Genomic DNA, 21257 nt, shown 5'->3' on the forward strand with positions numbered 1-21257 from the left:
TTTTTATGTGTTACTATACATTATTCTGATTTTTTTTCAACTTTTTAAAAATGTAAAAGCCATTCTTAGCTCACAGGTTATCCACAGGGAAGTAGCAAGCCAGATTTGGTCCAGGGAGCATAGTTTGTGCCCTCTGATTAAATGATTAAAATGTGCATAATTAAAAACATTCCAGCTAAAGTCTCAGTATTCTACCAGACTTTAAGAGAGCTCACACAAGTAATAGAGCCATCTTATTTGGCTTGTCTTTATTCTTTTGCCTGTTACATCTTTGTCATGTTCTAATTTGAGCGAGAGTATCTTCGTGCTTCCTTCTTCACATATATACCAGCTATTATCCTGACTTCTAATGGGGAAAAATGAGCTAATACTTCTTTTTCAGCATATAGTATAAACATATAGAATTTTGCCTTATTTACCAAGTGCCAGTTGTTATAGTCAGAATCTTTCACACTTGTTTGTGGCCTGTATATTTAAAATTCACAGAATTCATAAATTCTTAAATTGCTTAGTCCTAGGAAATGGGTATTTTGCATGGTCTCCTTTGTGGAAAATCATGTCTTGTTTCCTCCCCTGGAAGCAAGGTATTAAAATCTAATTATTTCTATTAGCATATTGTCTCCCCTGACCCAAGAACACAGGGAGGCCCATTCTGTAGTCATGATGGGCAGCTGAAGCTCCTGGGAGGGCAGGGTTCCTGCCTGCTCCATGGAGCGGGAAGCCCAGGTTTGCAACTATAACTTAGGTGGCTGTAGCTGTACCTGGGAGGGCAGGGCTTCCGCCTGCTTCCAGGTCCTGAGAGCCCCGGGATGCCAGGGTCTATCGTCATGGCTTGGGCTGTGGCACCCGGGGACCTTCCACCCACAGGGCTCTGGCTTGTCCCCAGCTCCTGCCAGCTCCATGGAGCCTGCAGCCCTGTCCATGCCTCCCCGCTGCAGCTGGTGCAATGGCAGCAGTTGCTCTGGACAGCCCACTGCTGCCATTATTACTTCTAGGAAATCTTTGTTCCTTCAGACAGGTAGCACTTTAGACGTATCTCTAGTGGAACATAAAAAAAATCACATTATAATTATCTGTTAATATAATCTACTTGTCTCTTTAGACAATGAGCTTCTTAAGACCTGGGAACTCATCCCAGGGCTTAGTCTAGTGTATAAAACACAGTAGAAATTAAATGAAAGATTGAATGGCTTATGCAACTCTAGTATGGAAAAACTTGAGTGGAGTGGAAGAGTTCTGGAATTAAATGGAATCTTTCTGAATGTGATCTGAAGTAGCTCTTGGAGTTCCAGTCTGACCTGAAGACACAGCTCTATGCCCAGAGTAGGTTCCACATCTGCTTCAGACCCAGGGCTGAACTAGAATTGAACTTTTATGGTGGATGGTAAAATATGAGATACATCTTTTTTTCTACTTGTTTGCCCTGTAATTCCAGTATTCTCCTCTGTATTTTCTACTCTAGAAAAAAAAGGTGGGGATATTCTTAATTTGGGGAATTATATTCCAGAGTAGAATTTCTAACGTTTTTTTGTTTTTATGATTATTATTATATAAGCACAAAGTTTTAAGAACTGTAATTTTTAACATTCATTTCTCTAATTTAAGCATGAGAAACACACTAACTTGAATCTTGCCAGGCACATTTAGGAAAGCTAGATTTATTTGAATTTAGTTTGCTTTACTTTTACATCACTCATATTTTTTATAGCAATAGCATGTTTTTTCATTAGCCTTTGTGACATTTAGAAAGTAAGAGCTGTGCATTAAAAGCTCTACAAGAAAGTAAACTTTAATGGAATTTTTTTCTCTCAGTCCCAGAGGAATCCTAAACTCTCAGGTTGAATACTGTGTATATCAAAAGGCATGGCTACAGCTGAAAGTATTTATGATAAAGAACTCAATTTCTACTTTATCCTCTGTCAACACTCATAGGGTAGCTGGGTACATAACTTTTTAATAGAGCATTCTTGTTAAGTGTGTGAAAGCTAAAAAATCAAATAAGTTTTTATTTTGATTGTTTTAGAAATAATAAAATCAGGGCTGGGTGCAGTGGCTCACGCCTGTAATCCCAGCACTTTGAGAGACTGAGGTGGGTGGATTGCTTGGGCCCAGGAATTTGAGACCTGCCTGGGCAACACAGTGAGACCTCGTCTCTAAAAAAAATAATAACAATAAATAAATAAAATAAATTCAGGTAAATGTGAGCATTTGTGACTGAGCATAAGTACTCAACATGTATATTCACATACATATTAAACACACATTTGCACAGATTGACCTTGCTAGACACAAAGGAACCCCTTCCTGGATTTCAGCAAAAGTTTATGGTAGTTTCCTTTTCTGTTTTGTTTGTTGTTTTGTTTTTTTATAATGGAGGTTGAGAATGTCAGAGCAGGAAGAAACTGTTAAGTGGAATATTGATATTCCTTCATATATGGATCCCTCCTGAAGGCTGTGAAACCACATGGAGAGTGGGTGCAGAGAGGGTGTCTTCTTTGTGTGGAGGAGATTAGTATCTTGGCAGCTTTCACCAAGATCGCTGTAACAAAGTAGTAGTTTTCATAGATTGTGCTATACAATCCTTTCAATAAGCCTTTGAGGGATAAGTCATATCTTTTCATTTTAAGGTTGAGGAAAGAAGAGAGGTTAAGTAATTTGGTCCAAATAAGAGTCTGAACTGGGAATTTAGAGAGGCTCCTGACTCTAGAGCCAAAGAGCTTTACATACCTGTGTGTGTGTGTATTGATGATGCATTTGCGGTTTTTCAAGAAAGTAAAGTGTGGATGATAATCTTAAGGCCATTTGGTAAAATGTTGCTTATTTACTTATCTTCCCACAACTTGGCTTTTAAAATATTTAGTTAAGTAGGTTATTTTAAGGAAGTAAAATGCTAAGATATATTATATCCAAACAATATGGAAGACTTCTTTGGAATTAACATGTCATTCTACTGAAATGACAAGACAACTGTGTTCTCCTTGAAGAGATCAATCCTTCAGTATTATCAGGGAATGTTGGAAACATCATCTCTGGGTAAGTTTAGTTTAGTGTCATAAAGAACAGTGCCACACAGCCAGTCTAATTACAAATTCCCATGTACTCTCACTGGAGAAAATGAAGTCAGACCATGAGTGAGCACTTCGTAGGCATTATGGCTCCTCAAATCTCAGTTCTGTCAACCTTAATTGCAAGCTTTTTTGAATCTGGCCCCATGAATGCAAGCTTCAGGGGTTAGCCAGAGATGTAGGCAGAATTTATATACAATATTTAGGGCTCCCACTATCAGGCTTTCTTCTTTCTAGTATCCCCCCTCGCTTTCCAGCTGTGGGTACCTCTGTCTCTGTTCTCTAGTTCTTCAAGCCAGTAAGAGTACAGGTTTCTTCTCAACTTTTAGCCACCCCATTAACATGGGGCCTGCTTTCAGCCTAAAAGCTGTAAGATTAGAAAACTCACCCAGTGCTATGCCATTCCCTTTGTCCAAGTGTCCCACTTTTACCTCTAGTATCTACCTTCTTTTGGTTGCTCTTTAGTGCCTTCAGCTAGGTGTATTTTGGTTGGTTTTCCAGAGTTTATGGCTATTACTTGTGTATATCTATTGGGAAGAGGGGACAGAGGTCAGCTACCTTTAAAAGTAGAACCTCAAAGAGGTTTTTTACATATTAAATCATAAGCAAACCTGTTTAACTTCATATTAAAATTAGACACAAATGGCACCAAAAACCTTTTGGCACTATGGCATAAAACCATACCTTACTGTTGACCTTTCTTACTTCTGCCTATTTTTTTCATTTTGTTTTTTTCTGCTTAAATCCCTTCTCAATTTCAATTATTGTTTAATAATGGTTTAGTGAGTACTTACTTGACGGAAGGCACTATGCCAGATACTCAGTTAAACTGTTGTTCATTCAAAATCCAAGTCAAATGCAAACACCCCCAGGATCACCCCTCCCTCTTATTGAGAAGATGTGATTTACTTTACTCTGAATGCTTTTAGTACTTTTCTCCTACCTCATGACATTATATTTATTAACATATTTTCCCTTCTCCCCACCCTGACCAGTTCTTTATTTATCCCTATTAGATTATAAACTTCATCAGTAAGGGCAAGTCTCGCTCATGTTTGTGTCCATCCATGCTGCCTTAAACATACTTTAAAGTTAGGAACTGAAAGGAAACATAAAAGTCTGCAGTTGCAAAGAATGGAAAAAACTTTAGGACATTAGCTTCCTGTCTGTGTTCTCAAAAGGAGAGTAGGACATCAGATAATAAAGCATTCTTTATTTCTAAAGAACATCTTAACAGAGAAAAGTCCTCTCCTCTTTCTTCTCCCCCCTTCTTCCTTCTTCCCTATCTCCTTTTCCCTTTCATCTTGTCCTTGTCTTACTCCTACTTCCCCTTCCCCCTTTACCTTACCCTTTTTCACACTTTCTTCTTTCTCAATATTTAACTATAGTCTTAACCTTTTCGTATGCTTAATCTCATCTTTAAAACAGGAAAATAAATGTGTTCATATGAAACACTCTTTGCTTTTAGTTGTTACAGTTCAATAAGGGAGTCTTTCTTTCACCTTTGAAAATGTAGTGCCAAAACTCAAGTAAACAGACCAGTGATGTCCAAAAACTGGATGGGAGAGGAACCCAAACATTTGATTCTTCCTTCATTAATTCGCCCTTCATTTATAAGATACCATAATGAAATTTTATAGGTTGAATTACTTATTACAAAAGCTATCTATAAGCATTTTTTTTCTGTTTGAGCCATAGCAACAAGCATACCATAGAATTAGAAATAAGGTTAAGTGAATGAAACTCATTTTTCTAATGAGCTCACTTCTTCCTTAGATTCAGGTCATAAGACATTTAAAAGGAGAAGATCTATCATAAACTGGGCCTTCTGGCGAGGTTCTAGCACTCACCTGGACAACTTGCCCACATCGCCAACATCACCTATGCCAGGAGAGCTCTTTGGAATTTCTCTGCCAAATATTTGTGAGAACGACAATCTGCCCAAACCTGTCTTGGTAAGGCTCATTTTGGCCTGTCAACTGATGGGAAAGGGTGCTTGGGAAAGGAGAGATCTGAGAGGTAAATCTGTGCCCATATGGAAAAATTATAGACACCACTGTCTTTGGCTAAGAATCTTTATTATTCTTCCAAATAACAAAATCTGGTTTCACCATGAAATAAGGAAGACATAATAGGAAGAGATAATCTAGTCTACTGATTTCATGAAAGAGCCATGTCAGCCTGCTCAGATAAAGTAGAATTTGCTCTGTAGACCAAGAATTCGTATTATTCCTCACAAATTCTTTCTTGAACGTCACGTTGTTCTGAAAGTCTTCATTTATCATTGTAGCAGCAGAAGCTATTCAAACTTATACTTAGGTTTTTAAATCCGTTTTATTTCTATTTCAAGTTCTCATGCATAAAGATACATTCCCTGGCATTTATTTATCTTTTATATATAGAGTGGGTCAGATGAAAGCCACTGAGTTTATATCATCTCCAGTTGATATGTTAAATAATCAATGCTAATCAGTACTTATTGAGTCTCCAGTATCCTTCAAGCACTATACTCAATGTATGGCATTTTATACTATATTATGCATCTATAAATGCCAGACACTTGTCTACCCACTTTATTGTTTATTCTTCACAACAAATTTAGGGGATAGTTATTATCATGTCATCATCCCATCCCTACTTTACAAATTTTTTTAAAGCCTTAGTGCTGTACTCAAGGTTACACAGTACCTAAGTGGCGTAACTGGGTTTTGAATCCCATGGATTGCTTGTCTTCAGAGCCCATTCTCTTCCTACACTGTAAGCAGAGGACATACAGATAGAAAGCAAAATTAGAGAACACTTAAAATTCACTCTGAGCAATTTTTAGGAATACAATGCATTATTATTAACTATAATCACTAAGCTATATAATAGATCACCTGACCTTATTCGTCCTAACTGAAATTTTTTATCCTTTGACCAACATCTCTGAAACCTCACCACCACCAGCAGCCCCTGGTAACCACCATTCTACTCTCCAAAAAGGTGACTTTAATTTTTCCAGCTGTTTATTTAGCTCCAATCCTTTAGTGTTTTTACCCTAGCACACCCTAGCCTCTGGCATCAAAAGAGGGTGAGCATACATTCCCGTGTGTGTGAAGTGCCATTTTGTTTATTTTCCTTTGCTTCCCCATAGGATATGCTTTTCTTTCTTAATCAAAAAGGACCCCTCACCAAAGGCATCTTCAGGCAATCGGCCAATGTGAAATCCTGCAGAGAACTAAAAGAGAAATTGAATTCTGGAGTTGAAGTACACCTAGACTGTGAATCTATTTTTGTGATAGCATCTGTCTTAAAGGTAAGAAGAGTCCTCCCCTTATCCACCCCATGGTGTAGCTCTAGAGAAAGGGTGTTTGTTTTACTTTTTCATTATGAGCATTATTTCTATCTGCAAAGACCCATAATAGATTTATTAACTTAATTTTCAACACTAAAAATCGTTTTAAAAACATTTCACAAAGTCAGCATTAGACTTTAAAAGCTACCACTGATGATATGACATATCACATATGCTTTTTAAATTTTTTATCCCACACTAATCTCATCTTTACTTCTGCCACCCCATGTAAAAAACAAAAATTTAAGTTTAAAAAATCAAAAAACACATGTATACCAAAACAGACATCCTGCTTATGATGATTTCCTCACTATCTCACTACTTTCTTAATGAAGGCAATTTTCAAATATAAACATTCATTAAATGTTTGAAAATAATTATAGAAGTTTACCATAATAAACATTTGCCTCACAATTGAAATAAAAAATTGCTGAGATCACTGAAAATTTTACTTATTTACATAATCATCATGCCTTCCCTTGTCCCCTAATGTCTTTTACTTTTTTTTTTTTTTTTTCGTTTTTTGAGACGGGATCTCACTCTTTCACCCAGGCTGGAGTTCCGTGGTGTGATCTCAGCTCACTGCAAACTCCGTCTCCTGGGTTCAAGTGATTCTCCTGCCTCAGCCTGCTGAGTAGCTGGGATTACAAGTGTGCACTACCACATGCAGCTAATTTTTGTATTTTTAGTAGAGAGGGGGTTTCACCATGTTAGCCAGGCTGGTCTCAAATTCCTGACCTCAGGTGATCCACCTGCCTCGGCCTCCCAGAGGGCTAGAATTACAGGCATGAGCCACCACACTGGCCTAATGCATTTTACTTTAAAAGCAGAGTAGGAGTGACTTCAGCATCTATGTTTTCTTTTACTTTTACCACATTTGGCATTCTTTATGGTTCTTACACTTTACCCATTGTTACGTAAGTCACATCCATAGTTACAGAGATATAGAGTTCAAAAATGTTTTCTGCCACACATTCTTGGAAATGATCTACATTTTTGGAAAACCTAGAGTCAACCAGCTTTAAGCAGAGCTTTTGACCCTAGCAGTATCTTCTACAGACCTGCATCAGGCTCCCACCTCCCAAAGGACTGGAATGCACTAGAGCTAGGGGTCGAGACAAGGCCCCCAGCCTGTATCTCAGGCTGAAATGTGAAAACCAAGTTAGGGAAAATATGGTGAAGAAGATTCTTGCTTACCCTTACTCCATCTGAGTGGCCAGGTTCTATGGAATGTCACTTCATGACTTTATATATAAATAAGCCATGTCTGCTCTTAAACAAACCTTGCTATAGATTTTTACAATTAAATATGCAAGAGAGCTGGAGAACTGAAGCTAAGGTTATCTCATCTGTTTTGCACAGGGTTTATGATTATTCCTCAGTCCTGGAACACAATAAAAATATGTATGGTATACTTAGCCAGATATATATGCCAAGGTTTTTTATGCATGATAAATTTTTTTTTATATATGTCTCTTAGTTTACAAAGGTAAAGCTTGTGTTTAAAAAAAAATTTAATGACCAAGAATGTCTGCAGGAAAAAAAAAAATTCTACTATGCTATTCTTCATAGCACTATACTTCTTAAAATTTTGTGCTAAACTGTTACTATTGCAAAGAAGTGTGGTTCTAGAAGAGTTAAATTAAGATTCAAATTGCAGAAATATTTGTCCAAAAATAAGCAAAAGACAAAAAATGATCCAAATGATTGAAGAGTCTGGTTAAATGAGTTACAGGTAATAACAGTTTATCATATGTTTTACCACATTTTCTTCCAAGTGGTTGCAGAAAGGGAGATAATTTTTGCCAAAAGTTTTGAGAGTTGTTTCTTGTTTTTGAGTCTGTTTTGAAGTGGTGCTTAAGTTTTCCTTTAATTTTTCACTTATGCTGGTTTTGCTTAAATAGAAGTTTAAGTTATAGCTTAACTCTTCAAACTATAATTGGATAAAAATTGCTTGAAACACTATAACTATGATCCATCAGACCTTCAAGGAAAAGTTCATATTTAATTCTGCAGTATCTCATCTCAAATGAATTTTGGGGTTCTGCTGATGGCCTTGGCTCTGGTTTTGGTGGAGAGGAGACATTCAGTTAAGTGCTGTGAGTTAGCGATTGCAGTTTAGAATCGCTCTCACATCCTTCTCAGCTGTGATGGTGGTTGTATTTCGTAACTTGTTATTCCAGCTGTGGGAGAGTTCATTGAGATGTTACGAGTTATTATCTTTCAAGTGTAGGTTTAAGATTTAATGATGTTTTTCTTCAAGACAGATCATAAGTATGTTTTCCACTGAGATTTTAAAAGAGAGCTATTGTCCCTACCCCATTTTGAAATAACAGATTTTTCCTCTTCTAAATCTAACTTCTAAAGTGGGTACAGCAGCTAAAATTAGTTTGTAACTGAAAATTCAATAGCTTTACCCAAAAAGAGGTAACTTTTGTAATGATATACCTGAATCACAATCATGAAGGTACATTTCTGCTAGAAGATATAATAGAACAGAAGAAGACTTTGAATTAGTCAATCTTCCTTCTTGTTAAATATTCTAAAAAAAAAAAAAATGGTAATAAAGTGACATGACTACAAAGAAGCTTTTCAAATTATCTTAAAATCTCAGTTACAGTTGATTGACCTTCTCTTGGCTCCCATTAATATTTGGCAATATGCAATATAGCAGCAGTTCACTAATGACCTCTACTATGGCTAGGACTGTGCTTGGCATTGACATGTACGAAAAAGGTAAGGGTTTTCCCCTACCCTAGAGGAGCTCATAAGCAAGTGGGGAGGATGCCCACATAATCAGCTAATTGTAACAAGAAGTTACCACAGCTTCTATATTACTGTTATAAACATGATGTCTAAGCAACAAGTTGTGTTTTGCCTAAGACACATAGATAAAATTATTGATTTGGTTTTCCAGCAAGAGTTAAAATTGCCCAATTGCAGACTTTCACCTCTCTTTATGTTGTAAGCAGGAAATTGCAAGAGGGTAGCCAACCATGGGTACAGTGCTCAAACACAGTACTTAGTTTACTCTGCTTAAAGTTTACTAAAGTGGAGATTAGACTGCAAGCTTGACCTTGGTAATGCCACACCAAAAGCAAGAGAGACAGTTGGCCTCGAATCAACTCTGTAGGACGAGGACAAGAACCACAGTTAGTTGTTTTTAAGCTTTTTGTAAAGAAAAGCCAAACAACAAAAGCTAAACAACAAATGCCTTTGGTTATTTCCTGTTTATGCCATAGTTCAGTTTTACCACACTCAGCCCTGCCAATGGTCTCAGCAGAATAGGGTCTCCAAGGAAAGGATAATATTCTGTGGACATGTTATTTAGTGTACCTCAGGCATAGTTGTGCTGCCCAAGCTTCTAGAACCCAGCCATCACCTGAAACGCTCTCTTTCCCCGAATATATGAGAGCCTTTCTACAGGGACTACAGGGAGAAACCTTAAGTACCTCTTGATGCAATTGTGTGATAATACCACGGGAATATAAAGTTCTAAGATAACAGAGACTTTCTTTTATTCACCTCTTCATCCCTAGCAACTTAAATAAATAGTGCGTGGCATATATGAATAAATGCATATAGAATGACTGAATGATGACTACCAAACTATGAACTTCAATAGACACCTCGGTTCATTTGCTTGAACTAGCCATCTAAGGGACAGGGGAAAAAGAATTTAGGATGGTTTACTGCTAGATATTTTGTCATATCATACTAGTTTGCTAAAACGTATGCAGATAGGTTTTAGCCAAATAGGTTGTCCTTTATTTTCCCACTATAATGAAGACTTCAGTTTTCCCAATGATTTCTGCTAGTAGCACAAGAACAGAAAATCAAACACCGCAGGTTCTCACTCATAGGCGAGTGTTGAACAATGAGAACATATGGACACAGGGAGGGGAGCATCACACACTGAGGTCTGTTGGGGGGAACTAGGGAAGGGACAGTGGGGGGTGGGGAATTGGGGAGGGATAATATGGGGAGTAATGCCAGATATATGTGATGGGGACAGAGGCAGCAAACCACATTGCCATGTGCGTACCTATGCAACAGTCCTGCATGTTCTGCACATGTACCCCAGATCCTAAATTGCAATTATACATATATATGTATAATAATATTATATATATATATATAATTTTCATATATATATATGAAAATCAAAGTACATATTTCTGTGTCCCCAAGTCACTGGAGAGTTGACACAGAGATCCGTGTAGTTCACAGAAAAGAGTATTTAAGAGAACTTTTCAACAAAATGTCTTCTACTTTCTAACACATATTTGGCATGAGGATAATGACTTGAAATTTTGTCTTTCCATCTATTTAAGGATTTTCTGCGAAATATTCCAGGAAGTATTTTTTCATCTGATCTCTATGATCACTGGGTCTCTGTAATGGATCAAGGAAATGATGAAGAAAAAATAAATACTGTTCAAAGGTAATTACTCTAATTTGGCCATGTCTCAAAAATGCTTTAAAAACATTTGATAAGGTTATTTATTAAAATAATGACAGCTATCAAAGTCATATCCATGTGGGCCAGATCAAAAATAGATTTATGCTAGCTTGTCATTGTTACTGTTTTTCTCCTTAATCTTATACTTGAACATTGTATACCTTCCATATAGCTGATTCTGATAGGAGCTGAAATCCATTAGTCCACTAGATAACACTGTAGGCCCAATCTTCAGTTTATGATCTTAATTTTAGTAAATATTTAACTAAATATTTACTCATCAGACAACTCATCATATATTTCACTCACCAACTGAAATCATACAGAGAAAATGACCGATTCTCTCTTCTCACAGAACTCACAGTCTGGTAAAGTAGGTAGAAAAACCAAGAATTACGATCCAGTACAATCAGTGCTAGAAGAGATACCTGTAGAGTGTTGTGGAAGCACAGCAGAGAGGCAGTTAACTTCTTAAAAAGTGTAAAGGAAAAGTAGAGTTGCAAAAGAAAGTCTGATCACAAAGCATGTACTGTTTCTACTCATGCAAAGGGAAATTGCTGGTAGAACTCATTACCCCATTCCTGAATGTCTTCTGCATTGTAAGATAATAGGAAAGACATGTCCATTAACAAAAAGCAGTCTTTCTAGTTCTGTGAATACTCAAGAATCTCAATATTATTTACTTGCATATGCTTGTTCAGTACAGTTTTTTTTTCTTGAGAAACTTTCAAATATGAATTATCTACATCTTTCACCCATAGAAGAACATAGTACTGCTGCTGAAGACACCAGAAACCAAGGCCGTTTAACAAAATATTATCTCCACTTCCATTATTGTAAACCATTCAGATAGTGAGCATCAAATTCCAAACTTTGTTGCTAGTTGTCTAAAATGCTACATATATTATAAGCTGTTAAAGATGATTTTTTTGAAAAAGGTAAAATTATGACTCTCATGCAAATATGAACATGTGAAATATTTAAATCATTATGAGGAACTAGTAAGATGTTACAACCAGTTCAAAGAGGATTTCAAAGTTGAAGTCATATTATATATTTGAATCATAAATGCTAAAGTGAATTTGCAAATAAACACAAACAAAAGTGACCTTTTCTATCAGGGCAAGGGCGCAGATAAATCAGTTGTCTCCCACCAGGCAGGAATTTTCACATCTTTAGACAAGTATTAGATGCACTTCTATGAGTTATTTACAACTTTCAGAGTTGTAAAATAGCTCTTGTGAAAAATCTTAGGGCCCCATAGAAGCAGAAAACCCAAAAGCTTATACTAGATGCCTTATTTTCCATTGAATGCATCCAGTAATCTTTTGTTCTATGTCAAAGTCCTTCATAACTTATCCTTACAAAAATTATGCTCCTTGTCAGTCCATTGTACTAAAGAAAGACCTCTCTGCTGTTGTGCAAGCATCAGACTATCTTGTTTTCTTTAGGTTGCAAGTTTCTATTGAAAAAAAAAACAGTCATGAATATCAGCATATTTATAATTTTTTTTGGATAATAGTAGTCATTTTTGGTGAATGATTATTTAAAAATCCCCTATCAATGACAAATGAGAACAGTACAAAATATACTACTGTAAGCAACTTATATGTGAAAGTGATACAATGAAGCAGACTCAGGACAAAATTGACCTTGGAAGCTGGTGGAGCAGAGCATAAGCTCAAAATGGACCTGGACGTCTTGATAGCTAAGGTTTCAGTTCTTACCAAGAGACAGCATTTCTAAGTTGCTACTTGGAAATAAAGGAGCATTTTATAAATTGCAGTTTAATCTTATCAGAAAGCTTTTTGTAGGTTTGGGTTGAGAATATTCTGAAATGTTACAGGATTGGCCTAAGTTTGCGTTATAGTAGTTTCAGGGAAATATTTCAGGCAGCATTTTTTTTAATGAGACGTTTTTCTGCATTCTTTTACATTTTCATTGAGATGTGAAGACAGTACACAAAAACAAAAAATAAATTCCCAGTGCCTATTTTTTCTTTCTGTACAGGCAGTCCTCACTTTGTATGGTACCGTATTAACTGAAACTCTTGCACATCTGAACTGTGTTCTTGATTTACACTCTTCACCATTCAAAGTGAGAGTTGCTTGTCTTTACAAGTTTTTAAATGAAAATGTCTTGCTTAAAGAGTACATTTTTCTGTCTTTAGGCTATTAGACCAGCTTCCGAGAGCCAATGTTGTTCTCCTAAGATATCTTTTTGGGGTATTACACAACATTGAGCAACATTCCTCATCCAATCAGATGACTGCATTTAACTTAGCTGTGTGTGTCGCTCCAAGTATTCTTTGGCCTCCTACTTCCTCCAGCCCAGAACTAGAAAATGAATTTACAAAAAAGGTAATGAAGTTTTTCATTTTTATGCCCTGGGAGGACTGAGTCCCCATTTTGAAATGGAAATTTGGGGTATTCTAAAAGATGATTTCTTAAAATTTAAGTATACCTCCTGATAAATTTGACTTTACTGGTCAACTATAGGAAAGAGATTTGTTAAGTAGAAATGTGATAGCAGTTGGGTTACTTCTCTTTACCCTTTAAGGAGGCTGAACACTGTGACTAACTAACACTATGACTAACCATAAAGTGATAAAGCAGCTGATACTTTGGAGTTAGGACAGCCCAGCTTCAATTCTCAGCTCCACCCCTTGCTAGATGTACAATCTTGGGCAAAGTTACATTAACCCACAGTGTGCTCATCTAAAAATAAAATAAAAGTATTATCAACATAATTTTTTTATTTTGTTGGTGATAATACAGTAGTTACTTGAAATCACACTCCTGTAGTCCCTGGGTGTGGGATATCAGTTCCCTTTGCTCTCAACATTTCCCCTGCCCCTTGGCCTCAGCTACTGGGGCAAGGAAACTTCAGAAAGTTTCCAGTACTTCTCAGTGGAGGCACAAACCTCCTTAATAAACTCTTACCTTTCCCCACAAGCACCTCTGGTTCCCCGCAAGCCTAGTGGAAGGTGGCAGTACATGGATAGACCAGCCTGTCAAATGCTTGGGTAGAAACTAGTGAGGAGCACACGTTTTCTTTCTAGCTGTCTTCACAGTGCTCTGGCAGATAAGCCCTCTTGCCAAGCTTATGACAGCCTGCCCTTTACATAAGAAATAGTTTCCATAAGTCTTCGTCTAATGATGCTTTGTAAATTTTAATAACAAAGTATATTTCTTTACCCAATTTTACAGACAAAGCCATTGGTATAAAATGTTAGTATTAAGCCAAGGCTATGAATAACTTTAGTCCACTGATTACATTACTATGCCCAAACTACTTTGAAAGTATCATAGTTTTATAGGGGAAACTGTTTAATGTACTTTTAAAGCAGATATGAATTTTTCTCTGGGTACATGTGCTTTTTGTTAAAATCAGGATTTATATAATGAAATGTGATTTATAAACATGTAATATGAAAAGTATTACTTTATTTGTCCTTTCTTGTACAGGTTTCCCTGCTTATACAATTTCTGATTGAGAATTGCTGTAGGATATTTGGAGAAGAAATCACTTCCCTCTTTGGAGAGGTTTCAGTGAGATGTGACACTAGAGAGAATGCCTCAGGTATTGTGAATAATTGGATTGGTTTTTGTGAGAAATAGACACACGTTTGTAGACATGCTGGGATAGGAGTCTTCCTGAAGCCCATAGCAGCTGAAGTGAAGGGAGCCTCTGACCCAGGTCACTGGGGCCCAGGGCGCCTGATCCTTCCTTAGATGGCCTGCCAATAGGTCAACGTATGTTAACAGTGTAGTGGGGTTAAGAACTATATAAAGATTAGGTTCCAGCCTTCAAGAAGTTAGTGGCAGCATGCTGTGGTATGATGGTTCTGATGGGCTTTTTGAATAAAACTTTACGAAAAACCCTAATATAAATAACAGAACTGCTGTGGTTGAAACTGGTGTAGAAGGCCCAGAGGTAGTGGAGGCCTCCGTGGTTTTTTTTCTTCCTCTCCTTCCTCATCCTGGTCCCTGAGACACCTCAGAATTCTAGTGTGCTGTGAAACAGTTTGAAAACAACTAGCGTCATTGGGCTGGGAGGGTAGGGGAACGCTGAATTCGAAGACATATAGCTGTCTTCAGAATAGGAATCCCTGTGCCATCAATTACCAGATATGTTATCTTTGACCAGTTATTCTATGCCACTGAACATCATTGTCTTTATCTCTAAAATGTGAATAAAAATAATGTCCAACTTCTATGGTTGTTGTAAAGATTAAATAAGGTAAAGAATATTAAAGAACTTTGTAAAAGAGACATTGTTAGTTAGTAAATGGTTTCCCCAAGACTAGTGTTAAGTATGTATAAATACCAGCAATCTGTTATAAGGCGGAGTCTTACTCAGAATCTGGATATACTTATGCTTTGAAGGCATTAATTCCTTCATATTTTTCACCGTTTCTTCGTCATATGACATGTTCATTGCTTTGAGAAAATCTTACTTAAGGAAAGCCCATTCATCAGGAACTGAGATAAATCTCCTATACCCCAACAGTTTTATTTTTATTCTTCACTAACAGTTGAGATTGTGAAAGATTCTTTCTTGAGAGCAGGAATTTGAATACTCCACAGGAAAAGAGAATTCAGCTAATCACCATAGTTTGTTCTTAAGGAAGCATGGGTATATTTGTGGTAAGTACATATGTTAATCATGGTTTACTTTTTTTGACAGATATTTCTTGCTTTCAACTGAATGACTCCTCCTATGACAGCTTGGAAAATGAGCTAAATGAGGATGTTGATGCACCATGCAGTGACTTGGTAAAGAAACTTAACCAGGGGAGCAGAAGCATGGACTCCGTCTTAACCCTCAGTGACTATGATCTTGACCAGCCAGAGGTGGAAGGCCTGTTAACCCTGAGCGACTTTGACTTGGCCCATTCTAAAGATGAAGATGTTCAAATGAAACAGCCTCTTGAAACTAAGCCGGTGAACGTTTTAATGTACACAAAGATCCCACTGCGGGATCATGCCAGAGCCCCATCTACCTGTATACCCAGCTACCTGTCCACAGCTGCAGCAAATGCTGCAAAAAGCCTGAGGCGACACCGACGTTGCTCAGAGCCCAGCATTGACTATCTGGATTCAAAGCTTTCCTACCTCAGGGAGTTTTACCAGAAAAAGCTACGCAAGTCCAGCTGTGATGCAATTCTCTCTCAAAAAGATGAAGACTATCTGAAGCAGAATCAACCCCTCCAGGAAGAGGGAAAGACATGCTTTAAACAGAGTTTAGTCACAGGCACTGATGCCAGCAAGAAAAATGCCACTACTCAAAACACTAAGAAGAAGAGCTTGTCTGGTAGTGAAGGAAATCATGTGAAACTTTTCCCTAAGTCCAAGCCAGTGGCCATTTCTGTGGCATCTTACAGTCCTGTGTCCTCACAGGATCATTCCAAGAACCAGCCCTTTGATGTGGATACATCTGGATACTCCCCACCACACACAGCAGATGCCCTCAAGGGTCCAAGGACACATCGGCGCTGCTCAGAGCCCAACATAGAAGACCAGAACCGCAAGCTGACCTATCTCAGGGGAATTTATTCAAAGAAACAACATAAAACCAGCTGTGAAGCTGGTGTCTTGCATGGAGAGGAGGATTATCTCAAACGGCATAAGTCTTTGCAAATGGAGGGACAGAAGCTTATTAATCAGAGTTTAGTCATGGGGATTGAGGTGGGCAAGAGTAGTGCCACAAACCAAAACACTGAGAAGGTTTTACCCCCAAGATTAAACCTTTGCCCAAGGACCAGCTATTCCAGCTTATCTTCCCCAGGCACTTCCCCATCTGGCTCATCAGTAAGCTCCCAGGACAGTGCTTTTTCTCAGATTTCTGAACACTCTGTGTTTACACCCACTGAGACTTCCTCTCCAATAGATTGCACTTTTCAGGCTCAAAGAAAACAGGAAGAACTTTCTCCTGACTTCAGCAGTTCCAGCCATGTTTCTGGAATGCCCAGTCCCTCGTCAGGGCAGGCTTGCAGCCGCATGGCCTATACCAAGAAGGACACCATGGAGTGGCATTCACAAATGCATTCTGTAACTCTTCATCCCAGCACGTGGTTGAGAAATGGTGTGGCCAGTTTGAAAAACTGGTCCATCAAAAAGAAAGCAAAGGCAGCCAGACCAGAGGAAAAGAAAATAGGTTCTCCAAAAGGACCCTTAGAGCCACCTTCACATGCTTCTGGTGTTTTAGAAGCCAACTCACTACAAGAGAAACAAAAAGACTTGCCCTTAAGGGAAGCTGAAGAACTGGCCCCTATGCAGTCAGCCCAAATGTGTAGTTCTCCCTGCCAAGATTCAGAGAGACACTGTAGTTCTCCATTCAGCCTAGTGGAGAGCAGACTCAAGCTGTGCATGAAGTCACATGAGGAAGTAGAGCCTGGTAGTCAGAGCTCTTCCGGTTCTCTGCCTTGGGAAAGAGCCTCAGCAAGCTCTTGGACTCTAGAGGATGTGACCAGCCCAGACTCAGGGCCTACAGTGGTCTGCGACATTGAGGACAGGTATTTAACCAAAGACATTTAACCATAATAAGAATCTGATGTCCTCAAGAACAGGAACTGGGTCAATAATAGTAGAAAGACAATAATTATTATGACCCCTTTGTGTAAGATACCTGGGACAGGTAGCATAAGGATTATCATTGCTAATACTTAGGACAATGAAATAATTCTCTTTATTGAGACGACTTAACAAACACTTTATGCTAAAAATTATGTCACCTAAGTGTTTAGGAGGCTTTTTCATATTAAAGGATGGGATTGGTCCTGTCATGTGGTTTTAGAGATACTAACAGAGGGCTAGAGAAAGCATCTTCTGTAAAGGAACCACTTATAGGAAGAGCCTGTGAGATTGGTGTCCTGAGAAGACCAAGATATCATGAATAAAGAATAGGTGCCTGAGGAGAGAAGGGAAGGGTACAGAGAAACTATCTACATTCCATGGAATGTTTTTAATAAGTAGGCAAGAAAAATGCCACTAATCAAAGCATTAAGAAAAGTGTGTCCAGTTATGAAGAGCATCATGTAAAAACTTTCCCTAAATCTAAGCCAGTGGCCATTTTTGTGGGATCTTACTGATCACATATCCTTACAAAATCATTCCAGGAAGGAGCCCATTGCTACAGCTAGAGTGGTGAAGAACAGTGACTCAAAAGCCATGGGTACCATGATATCAGTTTTGTTGGTTGTATTTGTCGAATTGTTTTTTCATTAGTGTTGAAGTGTTTTGGAAAGTCTTCAGGAACAGAGTTGTGAGGAGAAAGAAGAAAATGGCTGCTCATTTCAGTACCCTTTTCAAAGGTGTCTCTGGCTAGGAACATTCTTCAGAAATGCAACTTCTTCTATTTAGAAGGTGACCTCCTGACAGCATTCACTCTCTTAATGTGAAGGAAAAGCCTATAACAACTGTCCTTTCTCAATTACACAAATGCTGTTAACATGTGATCAAACCATAGCATCACTTTGCTGAAATGTTTCTCCACAGCCCTGCCTCTTAGATCACAATCAGCCAGAAAAACATACTTATAAATCATCCCTTTTCTGATTTTTATAGTTTGGCAGTTGAGAGAGCAATATAAAGATTAGCAGGTTATAAAGAGTCACGGGATAGAATACCCAACAAAGTGGCTATGAGGCCTTCTCAGACAGCCATTTGCTTTGAGTTTTACTTCCAGACATTGTTCCTTAATTTTTCTCCAAATGTTTCATGGTTTACACCCCATTGGTTTATTTTATATCCATGGACCTTTCTTCTCTGCCTTGACTTAAAGGTTGCAATAGTGCGTCTCCTCACCTAGAAATAGATTATCAGGCCTTGCCAACTAGTATGCAGGGAAGGCACTATAAGTGGATGTGCATCTTCCTTCACATTAACTACTTACTTTTAAGAAGTTTCTCTGAGCCGATTTATTCTCTTTAGTCTACAACCAGATGGACCTTTCTCTCACAAACTAGCTTATTTCAAATTATTTGTCTTATCAATCACCAGGAAACGATCATATTAAATGTTCTTTCCTTTTTTTGTTCTAAAGGTTACATTTTCAGTTATAGGGAAAAAAAGTGTTTTATCTAAGATAGAAGAAGTTATTTCAGTATTAGCTATGGGTGCTACCTACCTCTTGGGGACATGGCCCTGTTTGCGCTAACCATTGCAATGATCTTTTAGAACTCTATATCCAAAGAGCTACTTCATGACACTGGCCATCTCAGTCACAGATGTGAAGTTGATTTCACTTTATAACTAACCAGTCCCACATATTAAAACTCCTAAGTGTCCATATGCATCTTTTTTGGTATAATATATAAAGTCAGCAGGGACTCCCCTTTCCCTTAGGGCATACTACTGTCAGAACTGCAAGATGTGAATGAAGCTCTTATGGCTTGGAGTGTCTTTCTGGAAGAAATCGCCTTTTCTCCATATTGGCAGGTAAAAAAATCGTTCACCCAAATTTGAAGCATAGAAGAAAATATTTGCTGAGGTTTTTAAATAACCATTCCTACTATCTGTGTTCCCTTAGATACTCCTGTAATTCTTAATGTGAATAGTTTGTTAATATTGCTGTAAAATATTATATTGTATGATTTGAAGACAGACTATATGTCATTTTATTATGCTCCATCAATCTATAATATATTAGACTGATGCTTTATCTAAAATGCTTTGAGTTTGTATAATATATCTTGACAAATTTTACTACCATATGTTATGTAATAAATGTGTATTTTTGTACTTGCAGAAACTGCTGCTAACTTTTAAAGTTGTTTGGTTTTCAAGGCACTGATAATGGATATGTATGAAGTCCATGCTGTCTGTTAAATAAAATGCCATTCTGCAGAATTAACCATCCCACCAGAGCAATATTGCCTTTTGTAGGATTGTTCTAGTTAATGATCCCAGTCTCTGCCTAACGTTGGAAATTTCATAGAAGGTAATTAATGTTGAATTGGAACCTTGAGCTTTTGGTCAGAGCCCATGGTCAGTCTTTTTGGGGAAAGTGGATTTTTTTAAAATATTTTTTCTAATGTTATTTACCAAACAAATCATGTTCTAGATACAAAGTCTTCATTTTCTTAGGCATTATGTTTCATTGTGCTCCTGCAATGAGATATAACAGTATTCTTGTATAAGAGAACCATCAGATCACTTTGATTGATTGTGTGAGATTTTCTTATCTAAGTTTGGACCACTGTAACCAGAGTACCTAGATGACCCCAGACACATACCAAGACATCAGTGCTTTTCAGGTCATATAAATGTTTCAAATATGACAAGATTGTCATGACTGCTACAGCTTTGCCATATTAAAGTTGGTTGAGGTTCCCTCTGTGTAAATTTAATTACCATTTCAAAGGAATTCAAAAAAATATAATACTTTAGTCCAGAAAAAATTTCCTCTAACTGGGGCAGTAAAGAACACAACTCCATTATCAGGTTACACCTGGACAGTGTACACATACACTGGTGTTGATTTCTCTCTAAATATTACAAAAATGAAATGATAATTTCACTTTTAAAAGAGTCTTAATCTAACCTGGTAGGGAAGATCCATGATCACGAAGATGGTTTTCCCAGGGCGAGGCTTATCCATTGCACTCCGGATGTGCTGACCCCTGCGATTTCCCCAAATGTGGGAAACTCGACTGCATAATTTGCGGTAGTGGGGGACTGCCTTCATGATTTCCCCTGGTTTAAAAAAAAAAAAAGTAAAATTTTAATCTAAAAACATTGAATTTAAGAGATTATCTCCTTTGTGCTTCTCTGCTGAAAAAGAATTCTAAGAATATCATGTATCTTCATCCAAATTTTGGTGGCAAGCGTTCAATTCATATTTTCCTTCCAGGTCATTTTTTTTCTTTTTTTGAGATGGAGTCTCACTCTGTAGTCTCAATCAAGCTGGAGTGCAGTGACATGATCTCAGCTCACTGCAACCTTCGCCCCTGGGCTCAGGCGATTCTCCTACCTCAGCCCCCCAACTAGCTGGGACTACAGGTATGTACCACCACACCCAGTTAATTTTCTTGTATTTTTAGTAGAGACTGGGTTTCACCATGTTGCTGTGTGGTCTGAAACTCCTGAGCTCAGGTGATCCACCCACCTGGGCCTCCCAAAGAAGTGCCAGGTCATGTTTTAATGACATAAGAGAACATCTTTACAAACTGCCTATTCCAACGCAAAGAAAAATTTGTTAGAAAGAAATTTAAATAAGTAATTTTTAGTCCCTGAATAATAAAGTTGGATAAAATGGTTACTTTCTTTAACATCTATTCTGGCTATGAGGATTCCTCATAAGGTAAGTTTCTAAGTATTTTTGAGTTCTGTGCTGACTTACCCTGTTCCTGAGCCACCCTCATGTTACATTCAGGTTTGTTTGTTTTTTA

At 37.7% G+C, this 21257-nt stretch overlaps 1 protein-coding gene and 1 non-coding gene across 4 annotated transcripts in view; both read left to right on the forward strand.

The window, feature by feature from the left end:
* Positions 1-20199, forward strand: part of ARHGAP20 (Rho GTPase activating protein 20) — a 132013-nt gene extending 111814 nt beyond the window's left edge. For all 3 annotated transcript variants that reach the window (XM_017540030.2, XM_017540038.2, XM_017540042.2), the window contains exons 10-15: positions 4842-5020; positions 6202-6363; positions 10737-10846; positions 13035-13224; positions 14332-14446; positions 15554-20199. In XM_017540030.2, the coding sequence (XP_017395519.1) occupies positions 4842-5020; positions 6202-6363; positions 10737-10846; positions 13035-13224; positions 14332-14446; positions 15554-17403 (2606 nt within the window). In that variant the 3' untranslated portion in view covers positions 17404-20199. The remainder of the gene's footprint in view (positions 1-4841; positions 5021-6201; positions 6364-10736; positions 10847-13034; positions 13225-14331; positions 14447-15553) is intronic.
* Positions 20200-20402: 203 nt separating this feature from the next.
* LOC119472999 lies at positions 20403-20565 on the forward strand. Its single transcript, XR_005202166.1, has one exon. It is a non-coding gene; the product is annotated as a U1 spliceosomal RNA (small nuclear RNA).
* Positions 20566-21257: the final 692 nt, after the last annotated feature.

This window comes from Cebus imitator, unplaced genomic scaffold (genome assembly GCF_001604975.1).
Source record: "Cebus imitator isolate Cc_AM_T3 unplaced genomic scaffold, Cebus_imitator-1.0 Scaffold7, whole genome shotgun sequence".
Lineage (NCBI taxonomy): Eukaryota > Metazoa > Chordata > Mammalia > Primates > Cebidae > Cebus > Cebus imitator.